Source organism: Mustelus asterias, chromosome 5, assembly GCF_964213995.1.
Source record: "Mustelus asterias chromosome 5, sMusAst1.hap1.1, whole genome shotgun sequence".
Classification (NCBI taxonomy): Eukaryota; Metazoa; Chordata; class Chondrichthyes; order Carcharhiniformes; family Triakidae; genus Mustelus; species Mustelus asterias.
In genome coordinates, this window is record NC_135805.1 from 114,138,089 (window position 1) to 114,161,254 (window position 23,166).

The 23,166-nt window shown below is 42.0% G+C and overlaps 2 protein-coding genes across 8 annotated transcripts in view; one reads left to right on the plus strand and one right to left on the minus strand.

Moving 5' to 3' along the window:
• acp1 (acid phosphatase 1) overlaps positions 1 to 7,380 on the minus strand; it is a 34,726-nt gene extending 27,346 nt beyond the window's left edge. For 2 of the 6 annotated variants that reach the window (XM_078213217.1, XM_078213218.1), the window contains exons 1-2: positions 7,297 to 7,379; positions 1,465 to 1,538 (exon numbers count right to left, since the gene is read on the minus strand). In XM_078213217.1, the coding sequence (XP_078069343.1) occupies positions 1,465 to 1,538; positions 7,297 to 7,336 (114 nt within the window). In that variant the 5' untranslated portion in view covers positions 7,337 to 7,379. Of the gene's footprint in view, positions 1 to 1,464; positions 1,539 to 6,989 lie in introns of all 6 variants that reach the window. The other 4 variants (XM_078213219.1, XM_078213221.1, XM_078213220.1 and 1 more) reach the window with 4 other exon arrangements.
• The window catches only part of sh3yl1 (SH3 and SYLF domain containing 1), a 143,812-nt gene continuing 127,837 nt past the window's right edge, over positions 7,192 to 23,166 (plus strand). The window contains exon 1 of one of the 2 annotated variants that reach the window (XM_078213216.1): positions 7,192 to 7,600. In XM_078213216.1, the coding sequence (XP_078069342.1) occupies positions 7,457 to 7,600 (144 nt within the window). In that variant the 5' untranslated portion in view covers positions 7,192 to 7,456. Of the gene's footprint in view, positions 7,681 to 23,166 lie in introns of both variants that reach the window. The other variant, XM_078213215.1, reaches the window with a different exon arrangement.

The window sequence follows — 23,166 nt, forward strand, 5'->3', positions numbered from 1 at the left end:
TACACAAGTGATTAAAAGCAGCAGAAGTTTGATATAGCCATAAGGAGTACAAACAAAAGCAGATAGGTAACCTTAAATTCATACAGAACCTAGGTTAGGCCACACAGAGTGCTGTGCACAGTTCTGATTTGCATAATACAAAAAGATTAAAACATTGGAATTAGCGTAGAAGAGATTTACGAAGATGTTACCAGAATTGGGAAGATGCAACTATGCTGAAAGATTGATCAGGTCGGGGCTCTTTTCACTGGGAAAAAGACTAAGCAGCCCAAGAGAAGACTTGAAAACCATGAAGGTTTCAAACAGGGTGGATGTGGAAAAACTCTTTCCAAATGTGGATCAGTCCACAACAAGTGGGCATCAATATAAGTTAGCTACCAATGATAGGAACATAAAGTAAACAATTCAGCCCTTCGAGCCTGCTCTGCCATTCAATCAGATCATGACTGATCTCTCCCTGGTCTCAAATCCACCTCCCTACTTGCTCCCCATATCCCTTTAACCCACATTTTAAAATTAGAAATTATACCTATCTCCTTCTTGAAACCATTTAATGATCAAGTAAAGAACTTGGGACACCTTAGGCACGGTGGCACAATGGGTACTGCTGCCTCACAGCATCAGGAACCCAGGTTCAATACTGGCCTTGGGTCACTGTGTGGAGTTTGCACAGTCTCCCCGTGTCTGCGGGGGTTTCCTCCAGGTGCTCCAGTTTCCTCCTATGCTCCAAAGATGAGCGGGTTAGGTGGAGTGGCCATGCTAAATTGACCCTAGTATCAAGGAATTAGCAGGGTAAATGTGGGGTTGCAGGAATAGGGCCTGAATGGGAATGTGGTCGGTGCAGACTTGATGGATCAAATGGCCTCCTTTTGCACTGTAGGGATTCTGTAATTCATTTCCATAGAAGATGGCGATGATATGGGACTCTGCCATATGGGATGTTTGAAGCAGACATTATTGACAAAAACTGGAATAGGGGAACAGTGGGACAAGGTGAGACAAAGTAATTAGAGTGAGAGGAGTTGTGTGTAATATTAACAGTGACATTGGATCAAATGGCCCATGTCTTTGCTACAGAATCAATACAAGAAAATGCTTTTGGAAAACAATTAGTAAAACAATTCTTTACTAATATTGTGATTAACAAGTACACAATATGTAAAGTACATACTTGTTACATGAAGGATTGACTTTCACATACCATAATTTTCATTGTATTATCAACAGTATGAAAATTAAATGCAAGCTTGAGACTGTATGACAATTTCCTGTGTTGAATAAAATCAGAAATCCTCATGTGTCCACTGCCAATAAATACAGCAGTGCAGATTCAGCACAGAGTGATAACAGGGAAATAGCATGAAGCATGATTAGTGACACAGCCAACTTATGCTCTTGATTTGGTCACTTATGAAGGATTATTTATTTATTCTGAATTTTTCTGAAAAAGTGAGCAGGACTTACTTTGTTTATGATACCCCGGTCTGTTGCCAGCTTTCTGAAGATAGCTTCAGCAATTGGAGATCGGCAAATATTTCCTTAAAAAGGAAGAATTTTCTGTCAATGAGTTTTCTGTCAAATTTTATAAGTTTATACTTTGCTATCAAGTATTGTGCAGTTTTAAGAACTTAGAATTCCCGTACTCGAGAAGAGCTAAATAGATTAATGGTTTGCATGCAATTCAATACACCTCCATTGCGATGGATAATTAAAATACATGCTGAAACAAAGTTTCTGAACAGGGGTGAACTTGTTAAGCAGTATTTTTCTTTACACTTAGCTTCTATAGATAGAATCACTGCATAAACCATATAATTTCACTCACAACAAGAATAACTACTGTACTATTAAAGAGCCAAAATCAGCAGTGTGTTTCCTCAGCACAAATCTACCTCAGACAAAGCCAAGTGTGGTTTACAACTCATTCTACATTCAGATGTTGCCGACTTAATAGACAGGATGAGACATTTTACCACCTACACCATTTGGTGACAGGTCACAGGAATAGGACGCCATTTAGTTCCTCAAACCTGTTCCCGCCAATTGATAAATCAGACCATAGCAGATCTTTACCTTAAATCTACCTACTCATCTTTGATTTCTATTCTTTGACATCTTTGCCTACATTCTCTATTGGGTCTAAAGTGTTCCTCTATATGCCAGAGCCATCTTAAAGGGACATGAAGAATTCAATTTGTGAAAAATGCTTTATCACTTTTCTTTATGGCAGGAGGGTTGGTGACCAGAGGAGACAAATTCAATGTATAAAGTTCAGAGAGGATGTAAAGAATTGTTTTTTTTACATAGCAAGTTGTGATATGGAATGCACTGTTTAAAAGGGTAGTGGAAGCAGACTGAAAAGCAACTTCCAAAAAAAAACTGGATAAATACTTTAAACAGATAAATTTGCAGGGTCTCGGGGAACAACTTGGATTTATATATCTTTAACATAATAAGCCACCCCAGGGTATTTTACAGATGTATTACCAAACAATGATGCAAAAGCTTCCTGATGTGGCATCATCAGGGCAACTGACCAAAAACTTGGTCAAAGAGGTAGACATTTAGAACATAGAACAGTACAGCACAGAACAGGCCCTTCGGCCCACGATGTTGTGCCGAGCTTTATCTGAAACCAAGATCAAGCTATCCCACTCCCTATCATCCTGGTGTGCTCCATGTGCCTATCCAATAACCGCTTAAATGTTCCTAAAGTGTCTGACTCCACTATCACTGCAGGCAGTCCATTCCACACCCCAACCACTCTCTGCGTAAAGAACCTACCTCTGATATCCTTCCTATATCTCCCACCACGAACCCTATAGTTATGCCCCCTTGTAATAGCTCCATCCACCCGAGGAACTAGTCTTTGAACGTTCACTCTATCTATCCCTTCATCATTTTATAAACCTCTATTAAGTCTCCCCTCAGCCTCCTCCGCTCCAGAGAGAACAGCCCTAGCTCCCTCAACCTTTCCTCATAAGACCTACCCTCCAAACCAGGCAGCATCCTGGTAAATCTCCTCTGCACTCTTTCCAGCGCTTCCACATCCTTCTTATAGTGAGGTGACCAGAACTGCACACAACATTCCAAATGTGGTCTCACCAAGGTCCTGTACAGTTGCAGCATAACCCCACGGCTCTTAAACTCCAACCCCCGTTAATAAAAGCTAACACACTATAGGCCTTCTTCACAGCTCTATCCACTTGAGTGGCAACCTTTAGAGATCTGTGGATATGGACCCCAAGATCTCTCTGTTCCTCCACAGTCTTCAGAACCCTACCTTTGACCCTGTAATCCACATTTAAATTAGTCCTACCAAAATGAATCACCTCACATTTATCAGGGTTAAACTCCATTTGCCATTTTTCAGCCCAGCTTTGCACCCTATCTATGTCTCTTTGCAGCCTACAACAGCCCTCCACCTCATCCACTACTCCACCAATCTTGGTGTCATCAGCAAATTTACTGATCCACCCTTCAGCCCCCTCCTCTAAGTCATTATTAAAAATCACAAAGAGCAGAGGACCAAGCACTGATTCCTGTGGCACTCCGCTAGCAACCTGCCTCCAGTCCGAAAATTTTCCATCCACCACCACCCTCTGTCTTCGATCAGATAGCCAGTTACCTATCCAATCGGCCAACTTTCCCTCTATCCCACACCTCCTTACTTTCATCATAAGCCGACCATGGGGGACCTTATCAAACGCCTTACTAAAATCCATGTATATGACATCAACTGCCCTACCTTCATCAACGCACTTAGTTACCTCCTCAAAAAATTCTATCAAATTTGTGAGGCACGACTTGCCCTTCACGAATCCGTGCTGACTATCCCGGATTAATCCGCATCTTTCTAAATGGTTGTAAATCCCATCCTTAAGGACCTTTTCCATCAACTTACCAACCACCGAAGTAAGACTAACCAGTCTATAATTACCAGGGTAATTTCTATTCCCTTTTATTAAACAGAGGAACAACATTCGCCACTCTCCAGTCCTCTGGCACATTCCCCGTGGACAGTGAGGACCCAAAGATCAAAGCCAAAGGCTCTGCAATCTCATCCCTTGCCTCCCAAAGAATCCTAGGATATATTTCATCAGGCCCAGGGGACTTATCGACCTTCAGTTTATTCAAAACTGCCAGGACATCCTCCCTCCGAACATCTATTTCCTCCAGCCTATTAGCCTGTAACACCTTCTCTTCCTCAAAAACATGGCCCCTCTCCTTGGTGAACACTGAAGAAAAGTATTCATTCATCACCTTGCCTATCTCTACTGACTCCATACACAAGTTCCCACTACTGTCCTTGACCGGCCCTAACCTCACCCTGGTCATTCTTTTATTCCTCACATAAGAGTAAAAAGCCTTGGGGTTTTCCTTGATCCGACCCGCCAAGGACTTCTCATGTCCCCTCCTAGCTCTCCTAAGCCCCTTTTTCAGCTCATTCCTTGCTAACTTGTAACCCTCAATCGAGCCATCTGAACCTTGTTTCCTCATCCCTACATAAGCTTCCCTCTTCCTTTTCACAATTTAGGAGCATTCTAAAGGAGAAAAGAGAGGCACAGGGTTTATGAAGGCAATTGCAATGTTTACAGCCCTGACAGGAAAATTGGGCGGAGAGGTGGCAGATGGAGTTTAATCCGGATAAATGCGAAGTGATGCATTTTGGAAGAAATAATGTAGGGAGGAGTTATACAATAAATGGCAGAGTCATCAGGAGTATAGAAACACAGAGGGACCTAGGTGTGCAAGTCCACAAATCCTTGAAGGTGGCAACACAGGTGGAGAAGGTGGTGAAGAAGGCATATGGTATGCTTGCCTTTATAGGGCGGGGTATAGAGTATAAAAGCTGGAGTCTGATGATGCAGCTGTATAGAACGCTGGTTAGGCCACATTTGGAGTACTGCGTCCAGTTCTGGTCGCCGCACTACCAGAAGGACGTGGAGGCATTGGAGAGAGTGCAGAGAAGGTTTACCAGGATGTTGCCTGGTATGGAGGGTCTTAGCTATGAGGAGAGATTGGGTAGACTGGGGTTGTTCTCCTTGGAAAGACGGAGAATGAGGGGAGATCTAATAGAGGTATACAAGATTATGAAGGGTATAGATAGGGTGAACAGTGGGAAGCTTTTTCCCAGGTCGGAGGTGACGATCACGAGGGGTCACGGGCTCAAGCTGAGAGGGGCGAAGTATAACTCAGACATCAGAGGGACGTTTTTTACACAGAGGGTGGTGGGGGCCTGGAATGCGCTGCCAAGTAGGGTGGTGGAGGCAGGCACGCTGACATCGTTTAAGACTTACCTGGATAGTCACATGAGCAGCCTGGGAATGGAGGGATACAAACGATTGGTCTAGTTGGACCAAGGAGCGGCACAGGCTTGGAGGGCCGAAGGGCCTGTTTCCTGTGCTGTACTGTTCTTTGTTCTTTGACAGCTTAAAAGGCATGGGCACCAATGGTGGAGTAATTAAAACCAGGCAAGCTCAAGAGTCCAGAAGTGAAAAGTGCAGCTACCTCAGAGGATTGTGAGATTGGAGGGGATTACAGATATAGGGAGAAGCAAATTAAGGGTTTTAAAATTAAGGATGAGAATTTTTAAATTAAGACACTAACTGGGAACCACTGTAGGTCAACAAGCACGGGGTGAATGGGATTGGGGTGAATAAGGACAGTGGGTAACCTCAAGGTTACAGAGGATAAACTGTTGGAGGTAATCAGAAACGTGTTGAAATAGTCCAATCACCTGATAACCAAGGCACAGACCAGGGTTTCAGCAGCATTGATCAGGTCAGAATCAAGAAGCAATGTTCTGGAGTTCAAACAGTGTTTTGCGATGGTGCAGAGCTCGCGATGTAAAAAAATGAAAACAGAAAATGCTGGAAAATTTCAGCAGGTCTGACAGCATCTGCGGAGAGAGAATAGAGCTAATGTTTCGAGGAAGGGTCATCCTGACTCGAAACATTGGCTCGGTTCTCTCCCCCAAGCTGCTGTCAGACCTGCGGAGATTTCCCAGCATTTTCTGTTTTTGTTTCAGATTCCAGCATCCGCAGTCTGTGTGTCAGTCTGTGTGGAGTTCGCACGCTTTCCCTGTGTCTGTGTGGATTTCCTCTGGGTGCTCCAGTTTCCTCCCATAGTCTGAAAGATATGCTGGTTAGATGCATTGGCCATGCTAAGTTCTTCCTCAGTGTACCCAAACAGGCACCGGAGTGCGGCGTCTAGGGGATTTTCACAGTAACTTCATTGCAGAGTTAACATAAGCGGTGACACCAGAATGGTACCATTTAAACCCTGTTAACATGGAAACAAAGAAGATAGAAGCAGGAGGAGGCCATTTGCGCCTGCTCCGCCATTCATTACGAACATAGCTGATCATCCAGCTCAATAACCTAATCCTGCTTTTTCCCCCCATAACCTTTGATCCCATTCACCCCAAGTAATATATCCAGCCACATCTTGAATAGATTTAATGTTTTGGCATCAACTACTTCCTGTGGTAATGAATTCCACAGGCTCACCACTCTTTGGGTGAAGAAATGTCTCCTCACCTCCGTCCTAAATCATCTACCCTGAATCCTCAAAACTGTGACCCCTGGTTATGGACTCCCCACCATCGGGAACATCCTCCCTGCATCTACCCTGTCTAGTCCTGTTAGAATTTTATAAGTCTCTAAGAGATGCCCCCTCATTCGTCTGAACTCCAGCGAAAACAATCCTAACCTAGTCAATCTCTCCTCATACATCAGTCCAGCCATCCCCAGAGTCAGCCTGGTAAACCTTCACTGCACACCCTCGAGAGCAAGAACATCCTTCCTCAGAAAAGGAGACCAAAACTGCACACAATATTCTAGGTATTGTTGGACTTTAACCTGGTGTTGTGAGACTTCTTACTGTAATTGCAACGACACATCCCTGTTCCTGTACTTGAAACCTCTCGCAATGAAGGCCCACATGCCACTTGCCTTCTTTACCGCCTACTGCACCTGCATGCTTACCTTCAGCGGCTGGTGCACAAGGTCACCCAGGTCCCGCTGCACACTCCCCTCTCCCAATTTACAGCCATGTTAAGGGCGAGACAACCCTGTCCCTCCCCCTCTGGGTGACCGCAGGCAGTTAGAGAACCTGAGACTGGGACAGGTGTCGGACATCCGTCAGCCCACTGTCAGCCGCGCGATGTCATCGTCACTGGTCACATGACTCCGCGAGAGCCGTGGTGGGCACAATAGTTCACCCCCCTCCCTCCCCTTCCCCAAGGGGCCTCCCCGGGCCGTGGGGTGGGGGGGAAGCAGGCGCCGCACTCACCCAGACAGACGAAGAGAACCGACTGCTGTCGATCCGCCATCTTGCCCGGGTCTTCCCAGCACTCCACGTCATCAGCTTATGTCTATACTCTTGCCTGCCTGCGCCAGCAACACCGTGCTTCGCTTCGCCCGCTGGCTGGCTGTGCATTTTAATTACTCTAATGTTTCTACACTCGGGGAAATGTGTTAAGATCAGCCACGTCGTCGAGGTGCGGACGTGTCCAGATTTCTCGGCACATCCGCAGACAGCTACTCCAGAGGTCCATTGGGAGCCCATTAGGAAGTGGACAGGTGCAGTAGTTCAGGTAAACTCAGAGAGAGCCACATTAGGATGACATTGTCACAGCTCGCACTTAGAGCTTTTAGCGGATCATTGTTTATAAAAGTAAGTTTATTTACTTCTGCTTTTTAAAAAAATCATAGATTGGTACACATTTTGGGAGAAACACCTGGTGTGGCTTTTCTCAGGTGTAATGTTTTGTGAGGCAACGTGTATATCGGGTTCTACTCCTGGCACAGTTGACATTGACACATCATTTCATACAACCACAGAATGACAACACTGTGGCAGACCATTCAAGCCACTTGCCCAGGCTGACTTTTTGAAAAAAGTTACCAATTCATCCCTTGCTCTCTCTGTCCATTCCACCGCTCCACCCCACCCCGCCTTTCTAGCACTTCTCCATTTTGAAAGTTATTATTGAATCTGCTTCCACCACCCTTTATGCATTCTAGATCATAACACACCATCCTTTCATCAAACTCCCCTCAAGTTCCTTTGACTTAAATCTGTGATCTCTTGTTACTCACTATTCTGCCAGTATTTGCTCTTTGATAATTCCATAAAATCTACTTATAACCTTCCAGACTCCAAGAAGAAAAACCTACATTTCTCTAATCTCTCTACGTAAGTGAAGTTTTCATCCTTTCTAAGACGTGTCTAGCATTTACACAATCTAGTTGGATCCTAACCAGCGATTTCTAAAGATTTAGCATGAGTGCCCTCTCCATATTCTCTGCTTCTATTGATTATAAGGCTGTATGGCTCTTTTTTAAAACAATGTTTGTGACTTGTGAATGTATACCTCCAAGTCTGTAGTCCTGCATCCTCTTCAAAACTGGACAATTTAGATAATTTGCCTTTTATTTTTTCTTCCAAAATGAACTACTTTACACCTTCAAATATTTGTCCTGAGAATTTCTAACTTTAAACTGAAATAATTTTGTTATAGACGTATTGAAGGCACATAGCAAACAACATTGTTATGTAAAATCTCTGCATTTGGAATCTATATAAAATGGATGATGGTTGAGAAAAATTATGGTATTGAAATGTATTTTGTTTGATTTGTTCAAAGTGTACAAATAAATATTAGAAATAAGCAAAGCAGACTTACTGAGAAGGTGGGTGCTTTTTCAACTTGTATAAGTAATTCGATCATTGAAAAACATCAAAATAAATGCTTTTATATTTTCTATGATTTCTGGTAGTGAAAATAGTAGGAATCAGTGAAAAGTATGAGAAGATATCTTGGCTAAAAATATTATTGAAGTTAACTACTTAATAAATTGTTGAATAGAAGAGTATTCCATATTTAGGGAATCCTTGCTTTTGGGGTGACTTACTGAAGCAAATTAATTATAGGCTAATTCTGGGCTCACTTGAAATTTGATAAGATCATTATTCAATTATGGGCTGGATTTTATGCTTCCCTACTGAGTTTGAAGATGGGGATGTACATGTAAAATCCAGCGGATGGCATTGCTGCCACTTACCCACTCGCCCCCGACCTGTCTGAAATCTTACAATGAGTGAGGAAGGTGTCAGGCAGCCTGCCTGCCACTTAAGGTCCTCATCCCAGTGCCACAGATATTTTATCCACAGAGTCTCTAGACTGGACTTACCTGTGTTCCTCACTGTGGTGAGGGTGTCTGTAGTCCCAGTAATGACCATCATTTCCGGCTAGCGCTGTTGGGATGACAGAACTGCCAGCCAGTCAAATTTATCAGCAGCTCTCAAAGGTGAGAGTTTCTCCGACTTTAAAACAATTAATGCAGCTCTTGGTGTTAAATTGTGGCAGCCAACAGAATTGTGGGTAAGCACCCCTCCCAAACCTTTTTTGGTAAGGAGCTGGGGATGGTGGTGCCCCATAAAATACAGCCCTGCATCTCAACAAATAAGAAAACATAAGGTCCACATATTTTTTAATGAACATTATTATTAAATTTTTAAATGAAGGTAATAACTTGATAACTGAGTTATTTCTTTAGACAAAAAAACACTGAAATAATTTTCTATTATTTCAATTCTTTCTCATGGCTATGATTTCTGATCTCTTGTGAATCTTCATTGTATGCTCTCTATAACTTTACTATTATTTTTATAATGGAATGATATAAACAACAATTTTATATATAATTTAATGTAGTAAAATGCTCTAAGGTGCTTTATAGATGCATTATCAACGTATGATCAAACCACATGGTGGGTCAGGTGACCAAAATCTTGGTCAAAGAAATAGGTTTTAAGGAGTGCCTTAAAGAACGAAAATGACGTTGAAATATAGGGAGGGTATTCTTGAGCATGAGACATAGACAACTGAAGACCTGACCATCAATAGTGGTGCAATTAAAATTGGGGATACACAAGAGGCCAGAATTAGAGGGGTGCACATTTCTCAGGGAAGTTGAGGGGCTTGGGGAAATTAGAGATAGAGAGTTACGAAGCTATGGAGGGATTTGAAAACTAGGATATCCATAACTTCAGTGTCCTAAACATTGCCTAGTTCAAATTTATGATAGTCACTTTTCTCTTGTGGACTGTGCGCTGGTGTATAGAAGCCTCAAGTTATATTGGCTTTTATTTATGGTTAAGGAATATGTTGCTTGCATCCAAAGGCCCAAATCTTCACCATGATGAAGAACCTTTCCATCATGGCGAAAATGGTGGAGATGGCCGAAAATCATAAGTCATGCACCCAAACACAGCAATTTCCATTTTCACAGGGACGGAAATGGGTGCAGGGCTGATTTTATGCACGCGCATTTTACAGAGACAGTTGGCCATTTAAATTGTCAGCTGCCTCCTCTCAAGTGGGATATTGATATCCTCTTGAGTATGAAACCTAAAGTTTGTACATGCGACCAAGTAAGAGCAAGTCTGAATTTTGTGGCAACAAAAACAGGAAATGCTGGAAAATCTGAGCAGGCCTGACAGCATGCTGTCAGACCTGCTAAGATTTTCCAACACTTCCTGTTCTTGTTTTAGATTCCAGGATCCACAGTAATTGGCTTTTATCTGAACTAAGTGGATTTGTTTGGATAGACAGAGCACCCCTTTGGAGCGGTAAGATATTCCTTTGGATCTGGTCCTGGGACACCTTTGGTAGAGGTGTCTTTTTCTGTAGGTAAGGTGCCCTTTCGAATTGTTAGAAGTATGCATGAATGTACATAAACTCATTAATGGTCAAGCCTATTAGAACTGTAAACAGAACTGTCAAAAAATCTGTCAAAAGTATCTAGAGGACCTGTCAAAATTGCCAAGCGGACCTGTCAGGAGGCCCTGTCAAAAGAAACAGTCAAAGAGCTTGCCAAAGGGACCTGTCAAGATATCAAGGCATTTAAGTTCTGTCGTTTAAAACTTTGAAATAAATTTGTGGGTTTTTAAAATTACTGCATGCTATTTCGCTCTGTCTGTTGACATAAGCCCGAGGGCCTCCATTACTGGAGTAGTGCTGCATGACTGATTTCACAACCATCCATTACCACGGAAGGGTGCTTGCCATTGCACAGCTTGATTGACAGCTGTATTGGTTATGGACTCTTTGAAGTGGCACTCTGAATTCTAGTGCTTATTTTTAGAAGTGATTGTGCACCTGAATGAAATGTAGAATAAGGTTTATGTAGTTGAAAGAATGTAAATGTTTTTTTATGAATGAGGCCTCGCAGCAGTGAGGTTGTCATTGCCTTTTCTCAATTCCTCCAACACAGTGCATATGGAGTTTATGGGAGTATACAATTTTTGTACTCTATCAATTCTTCTTCGAAGATTTCCCACTGTTGATCTTGTGACCTGTTTGCTAATTTTTCTACTAAGGATTAGATTCATTTTTACCTTCTTCACCTTTTTAGTTTCAATTGGCATGCACCTTTAGCTTTCACTCATTGCCAACCTTTCCTTCACATGTTTAACTTAACTATGTTCCAGTTTTTATTTCACAGTTTTTTTTGTTACATTTAATTTCCCCAACTAAGTAGGGGACAATGTTTCTTTCCTTGGGCTAATATAACAGTGATTTAGGAGCATTTTTGAATGCACTCTATACCTCACTTCAACCAATATATTACTTTATCCTTTGTTTATCTTAGGATAGGGAAAATAATCGAATGCTTTTGCTGTGCTGTACTTGCATGTGCCTCTGCATTGTTTACAAATCTCCACCACTATCTCATCTACACTGTTTGGTTGGTAATGCAAATGGAGAATTGTATCATTTTCTTTTGTAATCATTTGGATTTTGCATTTGCTGCCCGAGTGGATTTTTTAATACTTATATGGCGGCATAGTGGCACAGTGGTTAGCACTGCTGCCTCACAGCGCCAGGGACCTGGGTTATTTCCAACCTGGATGACCGTCTTTGTGGAGTTTGCACATTCTCCCCCTATCTGTGTGGGTTTCCTCCCACAGTTCAAAGATGTGCAAGTTAGGTGAATTGGCCATGGTGAAAACTAATTGTCCCTTAGTGTCCCACGATGTGTAGGTTTGATGGATTAGCCATGGTAAATGTCTGGGGTTACAGAATAATGGCAAGAGAGCCTGGGTGAGATAGTTTGTCAGAGAGTTGGTTCATTTAATGGGCCGAATGGCCTCCTTCTGCATTGTAGGGATTCGATGATTTCTCTCAGCATTTTTTCTTGACAAGAGACATGAAACCAGGGGTTTGCAATGGTGAGTTGCAATGCATATTCATAAGCAAAAGCAGGAAGAACTTCATAGTGATATTCATAGGTAGCAAATTTGATTCAATGGACCAACATCCTCCATTTCACAGATTTACAGCAGCTATCTGAGAAGTCAGTCTATGGTTGTCAATGTATGTTACTTTCTATCCATTGGCCAAAAGGAATAGGCTGTAGGCTCAAAGCTATAACCAGAAATTGTGTACGATGTTTTCTAAGTTTAGGTCAACTAATTTCAAGAGCTGATTGAGGGAAGGTGAGTCAAACTAGAGGGGATGAGCCAAATTTCAACTAGCCAGTAAGTTGCATCCTTATTGTGTAGGAAGATTGACTATTCTCATTGTGAAACTGTATACTATGTGTCACGAACCTGGCTGATGTTAACTGCAAGCGTGTCCCAAATTGGATACACCGGTTTATTATCTAGTATAGTTTTGTCGACAGCAACAGTGTAAGGGGACACATGTGATAACTAGTGAGAACAGCAACCAGCCCAGTCGTAGTATATTATTGAAGATTATTTATTACAATAGACATATGTAGACAAAGAGGACTGATAATCTAAGACAGTTATGTACAAGACTACTAATCACATTCACACAGTTTAAGTAGAAAATATCCTTCTGAACCAAGGTACATTTATATGATGTGAACTTCCCTCTTCCCAAACAGCATCACTTCAAGAGATCTATAAGTAAAGGCCAGCTTATAGTTACCACCCTGTATATGATTGAGTAGTTATTCTGGGCAACGTCTTTTCTTGGTTCAGCGAGGATATGGGTTTTAAATGCCTCCATGAAAGGTGTTTTGCACGCTTGCTTCTGGTCGGCTAACCAGCATTAGTTTACAGTCAGTTCACTGGACTCTGCGCCTCAGGCTGCTCACTGTATACCACCTCTCTCCTTCCACAAAACAATTATATAATTATTTCACTTGAAGATACTCTCTGCATATTTAGCTACCTGTCCTCTCGGCTTCTGTTGGTTCTGATATTAGCAAATGTTTGTCTTTCCTGAATGGTACCATCATCTCTCGTCTTCCTAAAGTATTTCCTATTAATCATAGAATCCCCTCAATGCAGAAGGAGGCCATTCGGCCTGTTGAGCCTGCACCAACAACAATCCCACCCAGGCCTTATCCCCGTAACATAAGAACATAAGAAATAGGAGCAGGAATAGGCCACCCGGCCCCTCGAGCCTGCCCCGCCACTCAACAAGATCATGGCCGATCTGAAGCGAATCAGTTCCACTTACCCGCCTGCTCCCCATATCCCCTAATTCCCTTATCGATCAGAAAACTATCTACCTGTGATTTAAACATATTCAACGAGGAAGCCTCCACCACTTCAATGGGCAGAGAATTCCAGAGATTCACTACCCTCTGAGAGAAGAAGTTCCCCCTCAACTCTGTTCTGAACCGGCCCCCCCTTATTTTGAGGCTGTGCCCTCTAGTTCTGGTTTCCCTTCTAAGTGGAAAGAATCTCTCCACCTCTACCCTATCCAGCCCCTTCATTATCTTATATGTCTCCATAAGATCACCCCTCATCCTTCTAAACTCCAACGAGTACAGACCCAATCTGTTTAATCTCTCCTCATAAGCTACACCCCTCATCTCCGGTATCAACCTGGTGAACCTTCTCTGCACTCCCTCCAAGGCCAATATATCCTTTCGCAAATAAGGGGACCAAAACTGCACAGAGTATTCCAGTTGCGGCCTCACCAGTGCCTTGTACAGTTGCAGCAAGACCTCCCTGCTTTTATATTCTATCCCCCTTGCGATAAAGGCCAACATTCCATTCGCCTTCTTGATCACCTGCTGCACCTGCAGACTGAGTTTTTGCGATTGGTGCACAAGGACCCCCAGGTCCCTCTGCACAGTCGCACGATGTGATTTTTCTCCATTTAAATAATATTCCAATTTACTATTATTTCTTCCAAAGTGGATAACCTCACATTTGCTAACGTTATATTCCATCTGCCAGATCTTCGCCCACTCGCTCAGCCTATCCAAATCTCTCTGCAGACTTTCCGCGTCCTCCACGCAATTCGCTTTCCCACTCACCTTCGTGTCATCAGCAAACTTGAATACCCTAGATTCAGTCCCCTCCTCCAGATCATCTACGTAAATGGTAAACAATTGAGGCCCCAGCACCGATCCCTGCGGCACGCCACTGGTCACCAACTGCCAACCAGAAAAGCACCCATTTATCCCAACTCTCTGCTTCCTGTTAGATAGCCAATCCCAAATCCACGCCAACACCTTACGCCTAACTCCGTGTACCCCAATCTTCTGCAGCAACCTTTTGTGAGGCACCTTATCGAACGCCTTCTGGAAACCCCATATATTTACCTGACACTAATTTAGTATGGCCGATCTACCTAACCCACACATCTTTGGAGTGAGGGAGGAAACCCATGCAGACATGGAGAGAATATGCAAACTCCACACAGTCACCCAAGGCCAGAATTGAACCTGGGTTCCTGACACTGTGAGGCAGCAGTGCTAACCACCGTGCCATCCAAGCAGGATGATGTATTTCTTTTTTGGTCTGTCTACACCTGCTATTTCATCATTGGGATTCACATCCTGTGAAATACCTTTTGAAATGCTGGTGACTTCTAACCTTGTTACTGGGATTCACATCCTGTGAAGTACAGGATTCGAAAACCATAATGCCATGTAACCAGGTGATGGGTATTCTCTAATTGTAATTGATTGAAGTGTGCTTACAAGAGTGACCATTTATGCTTCAGATTTAGCACAAAACTCCAAACATTGTAGCCTCCTCTCATTATTTTCTTTTTCCTCTTTTCCTACTTGCTTGTCACTTTTGCTTTATTTTGTTTCTGCATCCTGTTTTCTTCTTTCCCTGCAACATTAGATTAAACCGTCTTTGACATAGAACATTACAGCGCAGTACAGGCCCTTCGGCCCTCGATGTTGCGCCGACCAGTGGTACCAATCTAAAGCCCCTCTAATCTACACTATTCCAGTATCATCCATATGTTCATCCAATAACCACTTGAACGCTCTCAACGTTGACGAGTCCACCACTGCTGCAGGCAGGGCATTCCACGCTCTTAGTACTCTCTGAGTAAAGAACCTACCTCTGACATCTGTCCTATATCTCTCACCCCTCAATTTAAAGCTATGTCCCCTCGTGCTAGCCAACACCATCCGAGGAAAAAGGCTCTCACTATCCACCCTATCTAATCCTCTGATCATCTTGTATGCCTCTATTAAGTCACCTCTTAACCTTCTTCTCTCTAACGAAAACAACCTCAAGCCCCTCAGCCTTTCCTCATACGATTTTCCCACCATACCAGGCAACATCCTGGTAAATCTCCTCTGCACCCTTTCCAACACTTCCACATCTTTCCTATAATACGGCGACCAGAACTGTACGCAATACTCCAAATGTGGCCGCACCAGAGTTTTGTACAGTTAAGAAGTTATCCTTTTAGCTGGGAAACTAATCAAAACTATATTTGGATGAAACCTGTCCTTTTTGTTTAAGCTTGCTCCTGTTCCAAAACTGATCTCTGTGTCTAGGAATGATTTCACTTGATAGTTTATGCATCTGTAATCTCAAAAGGTAATGGATGGATTTCAACGAAAGGTGGTGCACCTATATAGAATATGGCCCAAAGAAGAACCAATTAGTTTTTGCTGAAGATGCATATCCTGGAATTTTTTAAAGGATCCGTCGATATTGGGAGCTCGAGAACATTGACTTTTTTTTAACAATGCTGTGGGTTTCATTTAGAATGTTGTGGATTGCCTCAGCTGCTGTGGTGAATTTGTCACAGCTGTCAAACTGCAAGCAGAGTTTTCAGAGCAGCTTGTTGGATGTTCATTGGCGTAAAGTCTCCTCAGTGAAATGGAAGCTCTTTAAGAAAAAAATGATGCTCTGTAACTACAAAACTGAAAGAAGAAATCAATCAGGCAGTGAAAAGCCTCAAGAAAAAGCTGTGTAATTATAATAATGTTGAGGTAACACAGCTTGTACTTTTGTCCCTATTTGTTTCCTGCAGAGGTTTTCTTTGTTTTCAAAGTTCAACATTATAAAAACCTGACATTTTACTGCCTCTTGTTTCCTCTCCTCTATCCCTTACCTTTCCTCTCTTTCTTCCTTTTTTAAGGTTCAAAGAATACAAAATAAAAGTTGCATCAGGTCTACAATTAGAATACTTTACAAATGTTCTGTTTTTGAAACAAAGGCACACAGTGTGTAAAACGGGGTCCCATTGTTTTTCAAAAATATTTTAAAAGCTCTTTGTCATAATTTGCCATGAAAGAAAGGAATCCATGAAATCCAATGCCATGGCTGGAATAATGCATCTTGAGATATTTGACGTACTGGGATCCAAATCAACTTACACTTTAGTCTCTGGTCTAAAATAGCGAATCTAAGTGCACACTTTTAAAGAAGCTATGGCCATCAAACATTTAGAAGCAGTTCAGGCAAGAAAAGCACAAATAATGTTTGATGGATGAATATAATTATGTAATTGTGTGCTGATAGTGTGCTTGATTTTATGTTTAAGGGGACTGTTTTAAAGTTTAGTTTTTTTTTTCTACAGATAGTCAGTATGCCTGGAAGGAATGCAGCTCAGATGCTGGGGAAGCAGGATAATTATTTTATTCATGTGTTTACTTGGAAGAGAGAGAGAGAGAGCTAATGGACTTTTGTTTACTAAAAGTAGAGGTCCCCTGGAGTTTTTGATTAAAGGAATGTAAGGTTTAGATTGAAAGGGTCATGTGATAATGTGGTTAATGGGAGAAGCTAGGTATGGAGCAGAGAAAAAACAACTTTTGTGTTCTGGCTGGGGTCAGTTAAAAGACAGAAATCTGCAAGTTGCTCTTCCACAAAATCTCTTTGAAAGCTTCAAGACTGACTACACATCTTATGCCAAGTATAGTTATGGTTGCTAACCATGTTTAAAGTGGTTTTTCACTCTGTAAGATGAATGTTGCTTATTTGGAACTGAAACAGTGGTAAGTTAGAAATTCGAGTTGTTTCTTTTCATGTTTAAATATTATTCAAATGGGTAATAGTTAAGCTGTTTCATTTGTTAGAGCTCTGGTTAAACTGTGTTATTAAATAATGTTTATAAAAGATCCCTAAGTTGTCAGTGGAATTGCTCCTGGAATGAAGCATCCTATCCTCAATTTTATGCCAAAATATAAAAATTGTTGGGGTCTACTCTGGTTTCCTAATGTAATTTGGGACTCTGGTCCAGGGTCCGAACAATTGTGAGATGTGTGATCTTTTAGATTTTCGTTAATTTTGAATATTAGAGTTTGTTTGAACCTCGTGGCCAGTTCCTACAGTCCCTGTGTAAGTAGAAAATTACAGTTAGTGTGTCAACAATTCCTAACCAGAGCACCATTTATGCAAGGTACTGCTGTCTGCGTGGGTTTCCTCCGGGTGCTCCGGTTTCCTCCCACACTCCAAAGATGTGCAGGTTAGGTGGATTGGCCTTGCTAAATTGCCCCTTAGTGTCAGGGGGACTAGCTAGGGTAAATGCATGGGGTTATGGGGATAGGGCCTGGGTGGGATTGTGGTTGGTGCAGACTCAATGGACTGAATGGCCGCCTCCTGCACTGTAGGATTCTGATTCTATGTTACTTGCATTTTGAATGAAATGTGCACACGACGCATGCATTTTAGGAAATAATAAATCAATATTAATTACTGGATTGGTCATTTGTTACTTTTCACTGTTGTGACCGTTTCAATCCTGAACAAGTTATTTTCTGAATATCCTTAGAGGCATTGTAGAGTTTTCCACATCCACAATTTCCTCCCACTATATTTTTTGGATACTTATTTAGATATGTTACAAACCCTGCTATGAAGTACGTACTGACGTGACACAGAAGTTTTTTCTATTGGCTGGGGAGTCTAAAACATGGGAGCACAGTGAAGGGGACAGTTGTTTACAACTGAGATGAGGATAAATTTTTCCACTCAAAGAATTGTGAATCTTTGGAATTCTGTACTGTAGAGAGTTGTGGGTGCTCCATAATTTAATATATTTAAGTCTGGGATAGACAGATTTTTGGTTTCTCAGGGAATCAAGGGATGTGGAGTGAGTGGGAAAGTGGAGTTGTACCCCAATATCTGCCATAATTGTATTGAATAGTGGAGCAGGCTCAGTGGGCTGTATGCTCTACTCCTGTTCCTAAATGGGTTTCTGTTGTTGCATATTTTCAAAAGAGAAGAAGTTTCTGGGAATGGAGACATTGAGGTTCTGGATTTTTTCTAATTTTTGATTCTTGTGATATATGTGCCATTGGCAAGACCACCGTGACTTTTCAGAAGTGACTTGATTTAATTGTTAAATGCAGGATTTCATAATTTCTGCTTTTGTGGCCTCCCATACTGGGCCTCGCATTGTCATAATCTAGACATTTCCCTTAGACATTCAGAGGCTGAGAATTCTACAATGTGTAACTCGAACATGTCCACCATCTGCAAGGCACAAGTCAGAAGTGTGATAGAATACTCTCCACTTGTTCAGGAGCGTGCTGCTGCAGCAATATTTAGGAAGTTCGACATTGTCTAAGGCAAAGCAGCCCACTAGATCAGCACCCTATCCACCATCTTAAAACATTCGTGTCTCCATTGTAGGTGCACCATAAGTTGCATTGTGTACCATTCGTAAGGTTTGTCACAGTGACTCACCAAGGTTCCTTCAAGAGCGCCAACCAAATTATTTTTGACCTCTGCCACCTGAAAGATCAAGAGCGGCAGCTGCAGGAAAACACCTGCGGCTGTAAAGTTTCCCCTCATGTTACATACACACCATTCAGACTTGGAACTATATTGCTATTCCTTTGCTGTGTCAAAATACTGGAAATCGCTACCAAATAACATTATGGGTGTACCTAAGTTATATGGACTGCAATGATTTAAGAATGCAGTGCACTACCACCTTCTCGAGGGTAATTGGGGATGAACAATAAACGGTGGTCTTGCCAATGGCACATATATCACAAGAATCAAAAATTAGAAAAAATCCAGAACCTCAATGTCTCCATTACCAGGAACTTCTTCTCTTTTGAAATCTCTATCCTCCACGTGCAACCAGCTTGTGTCATCAGGATCCAGTTAGACAAAAGGTAGAGAGACAGCGATGTTTAAAGAGGGAATTCCAAAGCCTAGGCCTGAGGCAGCTGAAGGCACAGCCACAAATGGTGGAATAATAAAAATCATGGATGCTCGTGTAGTCAGATTTGGAGAAATACAGAGATCATGCAGGGTTGAAGAAGATACTGTGGTGAACCATCGTTGGTTTCCACTGGATAGTGCTGAGCCAGGGGCTGGCCAGGACTACAAGGATGTACATATGTTACTGTTGGATTGTGCTATTATTGCTGTTGGGTGAGGGTGGGGTTGTTACACCTTTGTACTGTAGTGTTGTGGCACATCCCAGTCGGGCTCCGCCTCCTGGGAGAGGTATAAGAGTCCCTGCTCTGGCCGGGACCCCTTCAGTCTGGGATAGTGTATATAAGTTCTGGTAGCTTCATTAATAGCAAATAAAAGCCTTCATTTACTGAGCTTCGAGCCTCGTGTCTAAATTGATGTGCATCAATTTTATTTACTATTATTAAACTCGCGACGGAAAAAAAAAAGAAGAGAGAGTATGGAGCAAATTCTCAAGCCAGAACGTCTGACGCTAGATCCACGTGCGGTGGGCGCTTCTAACACCTTTGACCACTGGCTGAAGTGTTTCGAAGATTACCTGGCAGCCTCCGCAGCGGTCACCACAGATGATGACAGTCTCCGGGTCCTCCATGCGAGGGTAAGCGACACAGTCTACCTCGCGATCCGTGCGGCCACTAATTACCCTAAGGCCCTCGAGCTTCTAAAGAAGCGCTATACAAAACCACCTAACGAGATACACGCTCGTTACCTCCTAGCCACTCGACGACGGCAGTCGGGCGAAACGATGGAGGACTATGCCAATGAGCTCTTACAGCTAGCCAGGGGTTGTGACTGCAAAGCTGTGTTGGCTGAGCAGAGCATGTACGACCTCGCCCGAGATGCGTTTGTGGCCGGGGTCGGATCGTCGTACATTCGACTTAAACTGTTGGAAAAGGGTAACCTTAATCTTACCCAGGCCATCGAGTTAGCAGAGATGCTCGAGTCGGCTTCAAAGAGCTTAGTCTTATATCCAGAGGACCACGTGGAGACAACGTGGCAGGAGCAGTCGCAAATCCCTCCTCGCCCCTCGGGTTCGAAATGCTGTGTAATGGCGTCCTCCCATTCGGGCCAGACGACGGCTGCAGCCCCGTGCGGCCCGCGGTGCTACTTCTGTGGAGGAGCAAAACATACCCGGCAAAAGTGTCCCGCTAAAGCTGTATTGTGCACCGCATGCGGTAAAAAAGGGCATTATACAAAGGTGTAACAACCCCACCCTAACCCAACAGCAACAGTAGCACAATCCAACAGTAACATATGTACATCCTTGTAGTCCTGGCCAGCCCCTGGCTCAGCACTATCCAGTGGGAACCAACGATGGTTCACCACAGAGACGGAGGAGCAAGGTCACAAAAGGAATTTAAAAGCAAGCATGACAACTTTAAAACAGAGGCACAAATGAACCAGAAGCCATTGTAGGTTAGCAAGCAAAACTGTGACGGTTGAACACGACTTACAGACCACAGAGTTTTATACAGGCTCAAATTTGTAGAAGATGGGAGGTCAGCCAAACAATATTGGAATAATTAAGTGTAGAGATAAAAAAAGGCATGGCTGAGGGTTTCAGCAGATGAACTGAGGCAGAGGGGCAGAGATTGGTATGTTACAGAAATGGGAGTCGGTGCTCTAACAGGGATCAGAAGCTCAACTCGAGGACAAAAGAGACATTGCTAATGGCCATTATTTTTAGTGGAATTCCCATTGCTGCATTGCAATCCTTCTCTCCTTTTCACAAAATCACTGATATGAGACTAGGTGGAAAAAAGCAAGAGCACATAGGGCTAAAAATCTTCATTTCATCCCAATTATATTCTAATACATAAACCAAAGCCTGCCCCCCAAAACAACTTTGAAACATCAAATGAGACCAACTTTCAAACTATTTCTCAGATGCATCTACCTTTATGACCAGTCTTTTGGTCACCTGGGTTCATATCTCCTTTGTATAGCTCGTTGGCAAATTGAATTTGATAAGATTTCTGTGTAGTATTGGAGAATATATCAGTGGTGTCATATAAATGCAAGTTATTCGCCCCTCTGTGATCAAGCTACAAAGATTTTAATTTGTGTAAAATTAAATATTCAGTTTAGGCACTATTCTTAATCCGAGAGATCAGTTTACCACAACTGAAAAACATTTATCTCTGACTAGTTTCACAAATAAAATGAGAATAATTAAGGCTTGGCTCAGGGGCACCAATTCTCTTGAGAGTAGTCATATAGTACAGATGGGTATTTACATTACTGTATACAAGCTACTAAACATAAAGCAAAATACTTATAGATATTAGAAATCTGAAATTAAAAACTGCAAATGCTGGAAACACTCAACAGATAATGCAGCATGAATGAATGATACCACTATCTGGGATGGACAGCTGATGTGCCAGTTTAATTACAAAGGTGATTGTTTAGAGTGGCCATTTAGGACATAGCTCTATGGGTGGGATTTTCCGCCCGTGCTCGCCCCAAAACCAGAAAATTCCATCCGAGGTCATCGGACCTCTCCATGGTCTGCCTCTCGCCCACTATGATTCCCATGGTGGGCAGAATGGGAAAATTTGCCCCTACAAGTTAATACATATTTCTTCTATTTTTACATTCAATTTTATATTGATACGCATTGCATTAAGTCTGAGTCTATAGATTTCATTATTGATTTTCACTTAGATAATTAGCTCCAGATAGGTGGTGTGAGTTTGAAGGAGAACAAAGCTATTTCTTGGACATGCATGAATATTTGATTCAGATCCTCTTTTCATTTGATGTGACGAGGAAGAGAGAGTTTTCACTTTTTCTTGAGTTTATTATTAAACTGCATATCTAGGCCAACATCTGTTGTGTGTTTTAGAATTTGATAGGGACCATTATCCTGTAATTTGTTTCCTCAAGTAGAAACTTACTGTATCATGTTAAAAAAATAATGTTCCTCCATCTCCATAAATTTGTGTTTACAACTTTGACAGAAATCCAATGCAAACATACTTAATTTTAGCTGCTTTGAAAGATTACAGAAATTAGTATTGGTTATATGTATCTCAATAGTTTTTATTGTATTGAAATAAAATGTTAATTTATAGTTGCCTACAGTTGAGATGGTATATTTTACTGTTCCAATAAAGGTCATCATGTCCACTGATTATTTTTCTTAAAATTTCTGTCCTGAGATTCACAATGATATTTACTAACTACTTCAAGTAGCTGTATTAAGTTTAATTTTCTGAAGTTGGCCACACCATTGTTCCAGAACTTTAAAGTGACTTGACTTACTTTCACGCGAAGCCAGTTTGTACTTATTGAGATTTGCACATGTATCATGAAGTGCAATTTTCAACAATCTGGATGCAAAGAGGTCTTGTTTAACATAAATCGGATTTATTTCCTATTGAAATTTGTAGCATTTATATATGATATCTGACAAAGTGATGCACTTCGCTTCTTTCTCACTGTTACAATGGCCCTTAAAATTAACTTCATTTTCAGCAAAAAGTCCAGCCTTTTTTGATGAAATAACCATAGCTCTTTCAGTTTGGGACATGCAATGTAAATTTATTTTGTGGCAAACCAAAAATGCTTCTCAGACTTCCTTCCAAAATTGGTGAGCCTACCTAAACTCACCAGAGAAAAGTAAAGAATTTAGGAATTGCTACATGATGAATTTGGTTTTCCTTCTAAAATTTTGAAAGTTCAATTACATAATGG